The sequence below is a fragment of the Oncorhynchus gorbuscha genome, linkage group LG04 (assembly GCF_021184085.1).
Source record: "Oncorhynchus gorbuscha isolate QuinsamMale2020 ecotype Even-year linkage group LG04, OgorEven_v1.0, whole genome shotgun sequence".
In the NCBI taxonomy this organism is placed as follows: domain Eukaryota; kingdom Metazoa; phylum Chordata; class Actinopteri; order Salmoniformes; family Salmonidae; genus Oncorhynchus; species Oncorhynchus gorbuscha.
In genome coordinates, this window is record NC_060176.1 from 67535344 (window position 1) to 67549078 (window position 13735).

The 13735-nt window shown below is 40.7% G+C and overlaps 1 protein-coding gene and 1 pseudogene across 1 annotated transcript; one reads left to right on the forward strand and one right to left on the reverse strand.

Moving 5' to 3' along the window:
- Positions 1–1089: 1089 nt before the first annotated feature.
- Positions 1090–8227, reverse strand: LOC124033394 (P2X purinoceptor 2-like). The gene is made up of 12 exons (XM_046345418.1): positions 8088–8227; positions 7243–7378; positions 4309–4380; positions 3957–4032; positions 3735–3831; positions 3521–3601; positions 3100–3247; positions 2651–2781; positions 2262–2352; positions 2065–2130; positions 1872–1949; positions 1090–1626 (listed from the first exon to the last, which is right to left on the reverse strand). Exons 1-12 carry the CDS (start codon positions 8225–8227, stop codon positions 1519–1521), a joined length of 1224 nt encoding a protein of 407 aa, XP_046201374.1. The 3' UTR covers positions 1090–1518.
- A 1025-nt stretch (positions 8228–9252) lies between these two features.
- LOC124034567 overlaps positions 9253–13735 on the forward strand; it is a 33094-nt pseudogene continuing 28611 nt past the window's right edge.

The following is a 13735-nucleotide window of genomic DNA, read 5'->3' on the forward strand; positions in this document are numbered from 1 at the left end:
TATGCTATATTTTATTATGACATCATGTTACAGAGGGGAAAATGTATTGCAATTTTATCATGTCTTCCAAAATTAAATAAATATAGAACTCTGCATTAAAACAGCATTTATAGCATTGCCTAGGTTTTTCTAGTTACAGGCATGATATCTGACTTGGTCTGTTCATATCACTTAGTTCCAAAGTGTCATTGGTGGTTGTCAACAGACAACAGCCGTCCATCTATTGCATAATACAAGAGGAGGCTGGTGGGAGGAACTATAGGAGGACATGCTAATTTTAATAGCTGGAATGGAGTAAATGGAATGGTATCAAAAACATAAAACATATGGAAACCAACCCACTGAGCACACACTGGTTGAATCAATATTGTTTCCACGTCATTTCAAGGAAATGACGTTGAACCGACATTGAATTGACGTTTTTGCCCAGTGGGACATGTTTGACTCCCTTCCATTTATTATATTCCAGCCATTACAATGAGCCCGTCCTTCTTGAGCTCCTCCCACCAGCCTCCTCTGCACAAGGCAGTCACTGATCCAGTAGACCTCAGAGATGAGTCCTTTTCGATATCGATGTTTCTATTATTCACTACGAGTCCAGATGGATTCACACTTCCCCCACAATCTTGTTATAGAAACCATTTTGTGGGAAATATCATCATTATTTGATTACTCTCTCTGAGTGTAGCTCTCCTCTTAGGCATCTCGCTCAGCATCAGTATTCTACATGAACATTGGAGGGAATATAGTCCCAGAGACTGTTATCCCTGAACATAATATACTGAAATTACCCACCACGATCTTTTTGATTCACCCATTGTTTGAAATGTGTGTTTTCAAACCAGAAAAATGATCTGCCAAAATATTTTTTCTTTATTTCTTCCAATCTGATCTATGTACAGTATATGATTGACTGGCAGAGATCACAAGTTATACGTTGATGATGCTAGACATTTATTGTTGTGTTTGCATGTATAGCTTATACAGTTATTGACCTGGTTCAGGGTAGACAGGAAAAGAGGGTTCTCAGCATAATGTACTCCAACACGTTTAGCTGATTGCGATAACTTATTTAGTTTATTTTTCATTGGTTGGATTAAATTCAGATCATTTGCAGTTATTTGAGATTCAGTTGGGGTGAGTACCATTTCAGTCCCTGTCAGTTGAACTGGACATGGAATTTCTCCATTGGAGTTTAATTCAATTCCTGAATCACCAGGAATTTTCATAAAAGATTTACACTAACCCATCATAGGAAATTGCTTTTAGTGAAAGAACTGGTGGCACTCTAACTAAGTAGGATGTTTTAGTGGTCTTAGCTGTCTTTCAGTTAAATCCCGCAGGGACAGAGGTTGACCCATAAAGGAGGTCTCTCTGAGGACATCTGAGACTGCTTAGGGGGAAAGGTCATCTGTCTGTCCCATCCGTCTGATCAGCAGTCAGGTGTCTGAGGAAGAACATCATCCATGCATGTGGCCAAAGACTGATGTGGCCAGAGGGCACTGTGGGGATGGGATGTCACAGGGCCACTCCATCTGACAGGTCTGAGTGGGTGGAGCCATAGCTGATGATGGTGAATTCTGTGGGAAGTGTGAAGGTCTGGCTGGGTTTGGGAACTTTACTGTCCTGTAGAAATATACGGTCAGAATTTTTTATATTTTGGAACCATGCAAACTCACAGATAGGGGCTAAGACAGAAGTATTACATTATATTAATACTTTTACACATTAAACTCCTATATTCTTTGGGAGTTACATTACCTAACTGGGTGTTTAATCAATGATAAGGGCTATGATATAGCAGAAAATGGTTAACAGAAGAAAAAAATATGATCATGAATATGTGTGGAATCAAGTAGTTTTTTTCTTACATCATCAAACTTTCTGCCACTGTAGATAGCGTTCTTGTCAATGAAAGTGAGCATGATCCAGTCACAGATAATGGAACACTGGAATGGATAAAAGTATCATGTCAATGAATGGATAGGAGTTGGTACAACCATTACTGGAAGCTGGTAGAAACAGACATCAACTCATACCACAAGAGTGCTGAATCAAACTCACTATTCCAACTGATGTCATGGCTGTCACTGTGTTGATGATAGTTGGGATTATGCTGAATCGTCCAGCCTGGAGAGGAATTATTTAAGAGTATGACTTTGACGAAGTCTATAACCATATGTCACTAACTAATTGTTCTGATCAACTGGTTATTGATTAATTGAGTACCTATGAAGGCGGTTAAAGTAGGAAATTCTTACATTTCCATGAACTATTACATCAAGACGAATCCCAAAGGCCTTGATAAGTGTCCGGAACTCTTCTCCATCTTTGCTGTAATACTTGGCAAATCTAAACAGAATTTTCTAGGTCAAACAACTGTAGAAAAAGGTGGAAAGAGTCCTCCATGCCTTACCAAGATACAGCAGAGATAGTCTAAAATGTTACAATAGGTCATGTCAATGAGATGGCAAGAGTAAATATATGGTCGTATTCACTAAGCACCAAACGGAGGAAAGCATACTAAAACGATGAGGAACCACCTAAACGTGTCCAATAAGAAACACTTGTTTCTGTTGAAAAACACTTGCTACAGTGTGCACTATTGAATATGACCCAAGCATTCACAAGATGCTATGAAGAGGCTAACCTGAAGTTGTAACCAGAGCTGGGCAGGTTCTTCCGAAGGTCCAGGCGACGGAATGAGTATGTGGGTTTACACTCCGAGGGGTCCAGGTCAAGATCACACTTCCAGTTAATGAAGACTCCAATCACACCCCCCTGACAAGATACAATCCATGAGTTCTCTAACTAAACCATTGCAGCGCTCTGTCCAGCTCATCTTCACATTCCTCACTATTGTTGATTGTCTCTTATTTTTTATTTCCATGATCTATTAATTACGTTATCAGTAATCACTGTCAGATTCAGAATTATTAGAAACACACATATTGTTAGAGACATTAGACCTAGATGGAAGATTGTGTCTTTGTGTGTCCTGTGAGCACTGCAATGTAAGGGTTCTCTACAGTTAATATGATTGGTCAAATGGGATATACATTTTGATTGTATGTATGTATATTGCAGGTGTAAACATACAGTCCTGCAAAGCTCGCTGAACTTCTCCCTGGCCTGTTCTGCGATGTAACCCAGCCGGAAGATGGGGCAGTAGGGGTGTTTCTCCTCATTGTAATGACACTTATTCAGATATTTCTGCCCATTTCGTTTGTTTGGTTTGATGTTTCCTCTGCCAAAGAGACAAGAGAAGATTGCTTGCAGAAAGAGTTGAGACTGCATATTTGACGGGGATACGGTTTCCTATATTATACAGTTCTTTATATCACCTACGTATGGCTCCTTGTCAGTGTATTGACCATGTATTGCAGCCTGATGTACGTGTGTGTGTGTGTGTGTGCATGGGTTTTGCAGTCTGCGAGCGCATTCTGTGTGTTGTTGAGGTTGATGTGTGTGTGACTGTGTGTGCATGCATGTGTGTGTGTTTTTGAGGTTCATACTATACCTAAACACTTTAAATTTGGGGAAATGGATGGCATTCTTGATGTAAACAGTGAAATTGATGGCCTCTGCTAATGCCGGCTCCCTGGAGGAGACAATAACAGTTTAGACCCTTGTGCCACAATGATTTTACAAGTGATTTATTCCAGACTAGGGAGACAGTAGTTCTGTGTTTGACTACTTCCTATTTAAAATGTCAAATTGATATTGACCCTTACCGTATTGCCGCATAGTCCTCAATAGGACACCAGGTCTGAATCTCACAGGTCTTGAAGGTCTGGTTATAGTAAGGAACACAGCGGCCAGTTCTCTGTCCTACAGGAAACACATCAGTCTAAATGCATTAGGACTAACCATCTACTGACAGACAGACAGACAGACTCATAGAATGTCTGGCTTAGTGAGACTTTTCACTTCATCCCCTCCTTTATAGTGCGTACCATTGCCATCAAAGTCCACTTTTCCTGAGATGCAGTCCGAATCCTTTGAGCAGTTGGCATTGGGAACGGTAAAATGCTAAGAAAAAAATAAAACTTAATAGTTCAGATGGCAGCATTAACTGGCTTTCCTTCTCTGTGGTGGTAGACTGGTAATGATACTGATAGATCTTTATCACATTATCATGCAGAGCTTTTCCAGGAGACAGTGCTAGTTGCAATATTAGAGTATGGAGCAAAGCACACAACTCAACATGAAGCCCTAGTATTGATTATGGGAAAACGACTGCAGTTTTATTTAGCTCATATTGGTTTCAGGAGAACACGAGTGTGGAGAATGGTTGTGACCTCTCACCTCAGCACACGTGCCTTGCCTCTGGTTGTGTGTGACCACTCGTCTCAGTATTGTGCTGATCACGTCACCGCCCTGCAGGTTCAATGCCATACAGAAGAATGTACAGTATATGTTGGTAATTACATTGGTTATATGTTAAAAACATACAGTAACTAGCTACACATTGCATCTTCTATGGGAAGCACAGCCGCGAGCTGCCCAGTGACAGGAGCCTATCAGACGAGCTAAATAACTTCTATACTCACTTCGAGGCAAGCAACACTGAAACATGCATGAGAGCATCAGCTGTTCTGGATGACTGTGTGATCACGCTCTCCACAGCCGATGTAAGACCTTTAAAGAGGTCAACATTCACAAGGCCGCAGGGCCAGACAGATTACCAGGATGTGTGCTCCAAGCAAGCGCTGACCAACTGGCCAGTGTCTTTAGTGTCATTTTCAACCTGTCCCTGACCAAGTCTGTATACCAACATGTTTCAAACAGACCACCATAGTTCCTGTGCCCAAGAACACCAAGGTAACCTGCCTAAATGAATACCGACCCGTAGTCCTCACGTCTGTAGCCATCAAGGGCTTCTAAAGGCTGGCCATGGCTCACATCAACACCATTATCCCAGAAACCCGAGACCCACTCAACTTTGCATATCGCCCCAACAGATCCACAGATTATGCAATCCACACTGCCCTTTCCCACCTGAACAAAAGGAACACCAACGTGAGAATACAATTCATCGACTACAGCTCAGCGTTCAACACCATAGTGCCCTCAAAGCTCATCACTAAGCCTAGGACCCTGGGACTAAAGACCTCCCTCTGCAACTGGATCCTGGACTTCCTGACGGGCCTGACCCAGGTGGTAAGGGTAGGCAACAACACATCTGCCACGCTGATCCTCAACACGGGAGCCACAGGGGTGCGTGCTCAGTCCCCTCCTGTACTCCCTGTTCACCCATGACTGCATGGCCAAGCACGACTCCAACACCACCATTAAGTTTGCTGATGACACAACAGTGGTAGGCCTGATCACCTACAACGATGAGACCGCCCATAGGGAAGAGGTCAGAGACCTGGCAGTGTGGTGCCAGGACAACAACCTCTCCCTCAACGTGATCAAGACAAAGGAGCTGATTGTAGACTACAGGAAAAAGAGGACCGAGCACGCCCCAGTTCTCATCCACTGGGCTGAAGTGGAGCAGGTTGAGTGCTTCAAGTTCCTTGGTGTCCACATCACCAAGAAACTATCATGTCCAAACACACCAAGACATTTGTGAAGAGGGCACGACAACGCCTTTTCCCCCTCAGGAGACTCAAAATATTTGGCATGGGTCCTCAGATCCTCAAAAGGTTCTACCGCTGCACCGCCGAGAGCATTCTGACTGGTTGCATCACCGCCTGGTATGGTAACTGCTCGGCCTCCGACCGCAAGGCACTACAGAGGGTAGTGCGTACGGCCCAGTACATCACTGGGGCCAAGCTTCCTGTCATCCAGGACCTCTATACCAGGCGGTGTCAGAGGAAGGCCCTAAAAATTGCCAAAGACTCCAGCCACCCTAGTCATAGACTGTTCTCTCTGCTACCGCAAGGCAAGGTGTACCGGAGTGCCAAGTCTAGGTCCAAAAGGCTTCTTAACAATTTCTACCCCCAAGCATTAAAACTCCCCAACTGCAAATGGCTACCTGGACTATTTGCTTTGTTCCCACCCCCCACCCCCATTTTTACACTGCTGCTACTCTCTGTTGATTATCTATGCATAGTCACTTTACCTCTACCTACATGTACATATTACCTAAATTATTTTGACTAACCTGTGCCCGCTACATTGACTCTGTACCGGTACCTCCTGTATATAGCCTCAATACTTATTTTCAAGTTGCTCCTAAATTATTTGTTTTTTTATATTTTCTTCATTATTTTAATTGTATTTATCTATCAATTTTTTACTTCAGTTTATTTTATTAAATACTTAACCAACAATGCAGTTTTAAGAAATACAAGTGTTAAGGTCTTGTAAGTAAGTATTTCACTGTAAGGTCCACCTGTTGCATTCAATTTGCTTGGATTTGATTTGATATATTTGACCCATAATCCTTGCTTTATGAGCTCAGAGCCAAACTGCATGTTCAGGATTGACTGCAGACTGACTGATCTACAAATCACCTTGTATCCTAAATACAGTGGGGCAAAAAAAAGTTTTTAGTCATCCACCAATTGTGAACGTTCTCCCACTTACAAAGATGAGAGAGGCCTGTAATTTTCATCATAGATACACTTCAACTATGACAGACAAAATGATGGAAAAAAATCAGAAAATCACATTGTAGGATTTTTTATGAATTTATTTGCAAATTATGGTGGAAAATAAGTATTTGGTCACCTACAAACAAGCAAGATTTCTGGCTCTCATGGACCTGTAACTTCTTCTTTAAGAGGCTCCTCTGTCCTCCACTCGTTACCTGTATTAATGGCACCTGTTTGAACTTGTTATCAGTATAAAAGACACCTGTCCACAACCTCAAACAGTCACACTCCAAACTCCACTATGGCAAGACCAAAGAGCTGTCAAAGGACACCAGAAACACAATTGTAGACCTGCACCAGGCTGGGAAGACTGCATCTGCAATAGGTAAGCAGCTTGATTTGAAGAAATCAACTGTGGGAGCAATTATTAGGAAATGGAAGACATACAAGACCACTGATAATCTCCCACGCAGGACCTCACCCCGTGGGGTCAAAATGATCACAAGAACGTTGAGCAAAAATCCCAGAACCTGTCATAGTTGAAGTGTACCTATGATGAAAATTACAGGCCTCTCTCATCTTTTTAAGTGGGAGAACTTGCACAATTGGTGGCTGACTAAATATTTTTTTTGCCCCACTGTATCTACTGTCAGTGATTATGGGACAGAGCGAAATTGATGTCCTCAAGTTGGCTCACCTCTGAGGGTCGGACGTATTCTACCATGTCCAGAACGTGGTCCCCCTGCAATGCTGTGCCTTTCATCTTAGTGTAGACTGAGTTCTCTGGCCTCGTCTCACTGTCCTGATAGGCTTTCTGACTGATAAAGACATACCTGTAGTAGGGCGACATGACAGATGCAGATTAACTTCTGTTCTGAGGACAAATTCAATATCAATTCAGATCTCTTAGGGGTTATGATATATTGATTTTGAGCGATACTTAAATATGATCAACTTTATTAGAAATATTTTAAAATCGAACGCTGAAATATGATGTTTCAGTACAGTAGACAGAGAGACATCTTCCTCTAAAGCACCATTACATTTTTTTAAAATGAAAATCGGCCTATTTGGATCACATTACACAATGACGGTGGTCAGTAATGGCCAATCAGAATACAGCAGTCCCGCTTAATGACAGCAATCTGTATGTGGTTACCATCAATGTATTTAATTGCGAGTGAAAGGCATTTCCTCACCACAAAGTGGCTATTCTCAGCAAATTACTCATTTCACATCACAGTGGCTTGTATAGCTTTTGAAAGCAATAATATGGGTACACTGACAGAATATTCCTTCTGAGCTTACAAGCCAACCATTTTTTTAACCATTATTTTCTTCCTATGCTTTCCAAAACCAGACTTAACGTTGCCTTGATTGGCAAAATATCTGCATTATTTAAGGCAGGTCACAGATAATGCAACAGAAATACTCAATCACAGAAAAAGTCAGAATAGTTACACACAAAGACAATACTAATTCAAATCACATCATTGTCTATCTATTTTTAAATGCATGCATAAACAGGAGGCCAGTACTTACCAGATGAAATAGGTGATCACAAAAAACTGAACCCCTCTATATATGACTCCAAGTTTTTTGTTTTTAACCACCATTACCTTGGGGGTCTCATAGTCCAAGAAACCAATAAAATAATCCTTTATAAACTGAAGCAGTCCCATTGTGATTTCTGAGTTTATCAGCTGTCTGTTCAGATGTGAGGTCCTGAGTGACTTGTTCGCAGATATTTCCAAGCTTGTGTCATGAGTCAGCCAGTCAGTCAGTCTCTCTCTCTCTCTCTCTCTCTCTCTCTTTCTCTCTTTCTCTCTTTCTCTCTTTCTCTCTTTCTCTCTCTCTGTCTGTCTCTCTGTCTCTCTGTCTCTCTGTCTCTCTGTCTCTCTGTCTCTCTGTCTCTCTATCTCTCTATCTCTCTGTCTCTCTGTCTCTCTGTCTCTCTGTCTCTCTGTCTCTCTGTCTCTCTGTCTCTCTGTCTCTCTGTCTCTCTGTCTCTCCCTCTCTTTAACACCCCTCCCTCATCCCCTGTTATGCTGTTCTCAAAAACGAATTGCATCAATAAATTCAACATAAAATGTGATTCACTAATTTGGTGGATTGATCATGGTAGGGAGAAAATATAGTGTTTGTTTTCTTTGTTCAGACCTACACAGAAAACACAAGTTTTATTTATGCTGGTAGCAGATAGGCAATGTCTCTCAAATCAACAATTATGTCTGTCTGTCTGTCTGTCTCTCTCTCTGTGTCAAATCAAAATCAAATCCAAGTTTATTTGTTATATGCACATTTTTATTGCAGGTCTAAAACTCAATAGTGCATATAATAATGTAGAATATCAAAGGTAATCAATGAACAAAAATAAACACAAATCAAAGGAGCACATCAATCAGTAAAAAAAACAAGGCACATAAAATTGATACAAAAGAACACAATTTCCCTTTATACAAACAATGCAAAACATTGCAAAACAATGTGTGTGTGCTTGAGTGCATCTGTGCGTGTGTGTTTGAATGAATAATGAATGAATCCTTCAGAAATTAAACTAGCTGCTCAGGAATAAATATACGGTGTTTAAATATTGACTGGTTTACACTAAAAATAAAAAATAATATTCAGGTCTAAAAATGACTTGATGTGTCGGGGTCCTGGGAGCTCAATCCGCGCATGTCAGAAGATATACTTGTCACACAACACGTGCAACAGCCCGCTGTGTTTTTTGTTGGCGCTTGTGTTTACATGATTGTCTACTGAAGTATACCTACAAATCTAACTAATTTACAGAATAACACGAACAGATATTTTGTAAATGGGGGGTCTACAGAAAAAGAAGGTAAGGATGTCACTGTTTGTTATATTACCTACTGAAGTTTTCTCTGAGCACGGAATTATGAGTTCAGGCCGAAATGGTTTAGCTGGCGAGCAATAACATATCGCTAGCTAGTGTGAGACACTTTTATGTAACGTTAGCTAGATAACTTACTCACTTATTGTATTTCGATTTCCGTCTAGTCTTTGAATCCTGTGCAGTTGATGCGTGTTGTTTTCAACCCAGCTAGCTAGTTAACGTTAGCCTAGCTGTTACATATTCACCTGTCTAGTGCATAAAAAAAGCAGTAAAGAGTACTAAATAGTCAATTGTTTTGCAGAACATTGCCAGCATCAAGCTTTTTAATCTTATGTCTAGTTACACGTGTTCTAGAAATACGTTCCTCCAATACCTCACACACATGTCTGTCTAAATGTTTTGTGAGTAACTGTAAACCTATGTGTCTTGTTTCAGTATGAGAGGGGCTCTGCCACCAACTATATCACAAGGAACAAAACCCGCAAGAAGCTGCAGCTGAGCCTGGCATATTTCAGGTACTAAGTACTACTGACCCACCACAACCTCTGGTGTCAGTTTCTGCAATGCCAAATTCACTGTCTGCATGTTCATCCACTGTTCCACACAGACGCCTGTGCATTCTGAAGGGCATCTACCCTCATGAACCCAAGCACAAGAAGGTGAACAAAGGTTCCACAGCTCCCCGCACATTCTATCTGCTTAAAGACATCCGGTTCCTCCTGCACGAGCCCATCATTAGGAAATTTAGAGAGTACAAGGTAATGTTTTAAACTATTGTTTTGACTGAGATACAGATATTGTTCCATTTTGTGTTTTTTACTGTTTACATTATTCAGTCAAGAACTTGTTCCATCTCTGGTAGGTGTTTGTGCGTAAACTGAGGAAGGCCTATGGTAAGGCAGAATGGACAGTGGTGGAGAGACTGCGAGATAACAAGCCTGGCTACAAACTGGACCACATCATCAGAGGTGAGGTCTCAATCCACCGCAGCGCCAACTTCAAACCGCAGATGGCAGTATTGAGCATATAAATTACCTGTAGAAAATAATCTAATAGGAACTCGTGTTGTGCCCTGTTTATGGTTCATATCAGTATAACATTTGTAAAGGATGTCCTACGTGTTTATCTGAGCGTTGTGTTCTAATTGCTCTATTTGTGTGCCAGGTACCCCACATTCATCGATGCCCTCCGTGACATAGATGACGCCCTCTCCATGTGCTTCCTGTTCTCCACCTTTGCCCGCACAGGAAAGTGACACGTCCAGACCATCACGCTATGCCGGCGTCTCACCGTGGAGTGGATGAACTACGTAGTCACATCTCACTCTCTCCGGAAGGTAAGAAGGACAATAGTACAGACGTGTCCTCACTAACATAAAGAGTTGGTCCGCAATGAAAATCTCCATGTTGTGGATAGACAAAGTGCAGGCATGATTTAAGTAATGATACGGACTGTTACAGGTACAATAGCATCTGAAATTGAATTGTAATTTTAACTTCATATACACGTACAGTACCAGTCAAAAGTTTGGACACACCTATTCATTCCAGAGTTTTTATGGATTTTTACAATTTTCTACATTGTAGAATAATAGTGAAGTCATCAAAACTATGAAATAACACATATGGAATCATGTAGTAACCAAAACAGTATATTTCAGCATTTTCAATGTTGCCACCCTTTCCCTTGATGACAGCTTTAACACTTTTTTGGTGATTCCATGTGTTATTTCATAGTTTTGATGTCTTCACTATTATTTTACAATATAGAAAATAGTAATTATAAAGTAAAACGTTTCAATGAGTTGGTGTGTCTAAAATTTTGACTGGTACTGTACTGATTTTTGTTGTTGTGGTTACTAGTCCACAGTGGATATGTCTGAATGAGATGTATGCTATTTGGCAAGAGAATAACTGGTAGTCCCCAGCACCCTTGACCTGGTTTTGCTTTCCCTGGCAGGTTTTAATCTCCATCAAGGGGATTTACTATCAGGCAGAGGTTCTTGGACAGCTCATAACCTGGCTTGTGCCCTACCAGTTTGCCCATGATGTAAGTGGTGAGTGACCTCACAGCAGCTCAAAGAGCCATTTCAAATGTATTCAGTCACTGTGTTAAAAGCCTCTTTTTTTATTTCTACATTATTTTATCAGGGAGTCATACTGAGACCAATGTCTCTTTCGTATATGATCCCTGAATTACAGAAAATACACACGTCAATATAAATACAAAATGCAAGCAGAAACAACATAGTCCTTCAACACACATTCACAAGACCCTCAATCAGCTTTCTGAATTGCCCTAGAGGCATCAGAACATCACATTTTGAAGATTGTTCCACAAATAAGATACAAGAACTAAAACCTGATTTACCAAACTCCGTAGAGACCAAAGGAATTTCCAGACTTAACCATCCCCGGACCGGAACTCATACGTCTAAAGTTTAGTCATGATGTTAGGTACAGTGGGATTTTTTTGTAAAGGGGCTTTATAAATGAAAATATAGCAATGAATCAACCTACATTACATCAGATCGCCAATGCAGTGATGAGTACTGAAATTTTCACCATAATTAAGCGCAGTGCGCTATGATAAACTGCATCTAGAGGCTTTAATGAAGGGGCAGTTGCATTCATATAGATGTTGCCCTAGTCTCGGACCGATAGGAACGTGGCTGAATCTGTTTTCTACTGTTTAGTGAGAGGCAAGATCCATTTCTATAGAAGCCCATTTTTATTCTCCGCTTATCTAACTCATCAAATGCTTTTTGAAAGATATGTAAGCAGGGACACAATCAATGTGGACATCATCCAAAGTGCATATCTTTTAAATCATCAAGTTTATTTTTATGTGCTCTAGAGAACAACATGTACTTAGTTATACCTGCATTCAATACTTATTTCAGGTCAAAGTTTTTCTGGAATACAATGAAGGCAGACTGTAGTTCAGAGAGCCTGGTCAACTGTGGTGGCAATATTATACACAACATTATTTTCTTACAAGTGCAGGTTTTTTTTTTTTTTTTTTTTACAGAGGTCGATATTGTTAAGGTAAAAAGTACATGATCCATAATCGACCCAATGCAGCTGTTTTTATGTTAGATCATTTCTGGGTAACAATTTAAGTACTTTACTGTTATAGATTTCCTTTTAATTGGGCAAAATATATTTTTAGCAAAATACTATTTCACAAGCAACAATTTTGCTAGGACTGTGAGTGAGGGCAAAACTAGCTGTTATTGGCAGAGGGTTTTAGAACACTCTTTGTTATTGGTTTATTAACCAATTTACAGCATTGTGAGCCAGATGTTTCACTGGATGTATAAATCTGAAGCATCCGTTTGGCATTTCCACTCACCACCAAATGTGGTGATGAGAGGAAGCCCAGTGGGAGAAGATGGAGCCAGATGGATGTTGGCCAACATTCTGGGAATTTTCTCATTGATGAAACATTTGATTTCAATACACTTTTCTGTTCCAAAAACTAGAATTTGTTACAATGTGGACTTAGTTTTGTAGACTACCTTTTGCCAAAGTTTCAACACATTTTGTTTGAGTGCAGGGGCAAATTTTGTTATTGCACACGCGTACTTTATAGAGTTGGCGTTCCCTAACATAAATATGCTAATACATGATAGAACGGTGGTATCTGATTTTAAGTACCATGCCATCATACTTTGATTCCAACCTCTTTCAAAAAGCTGGTGAAGAAAGTAACTCAATCAAATTCAACCTAGATCATTTCTGATCCATATGAAATAGTTTGATTACAAAGGTAGCAGAACTGTACAGCAGTGCTATGATACTGCCTCTCTTAACATCCTGCTTGACTAGCAGGGCCCAAGCTTACTCTACAACATTAAAACCCATTCAGTGTGTGTGTACAATAGGCTCTCAAAGTGGCCCCCCTCTCAAAGTGGGGGGGGGGTTAAATACTTTACGTTGATGCTGTTAATTGTTTTTAAATTAAAGTAGCTTGACATGTGGTTGATGGGGCCTCAACATTGGGCGGCAGGGTAGCCTAGTGGTTAGAGCGTTGGACTAGTAACCGGAAGGTTGCAAGTTCAAACCCCCGAGCTGACAAGGCCGTCATTGAAAATAAGAATTTGTTCTTTACTGACTTGCCTCGTTAAATAAAGATAAAATAAAAATAGACTTTACAATACAAGCGTTCAGACTAATAATAATCTGTCTGTCTTATGTCCCCCAGCACCCAACAGATGTGGACTATAGAGTAATGGCTACCTTCACGGAGATGTACACCACCCTCTTTGGCTTCATCAACTTCCGCCTCTACCAGACACTTAACCTGGTCTACCCACCCAAGGTAACCC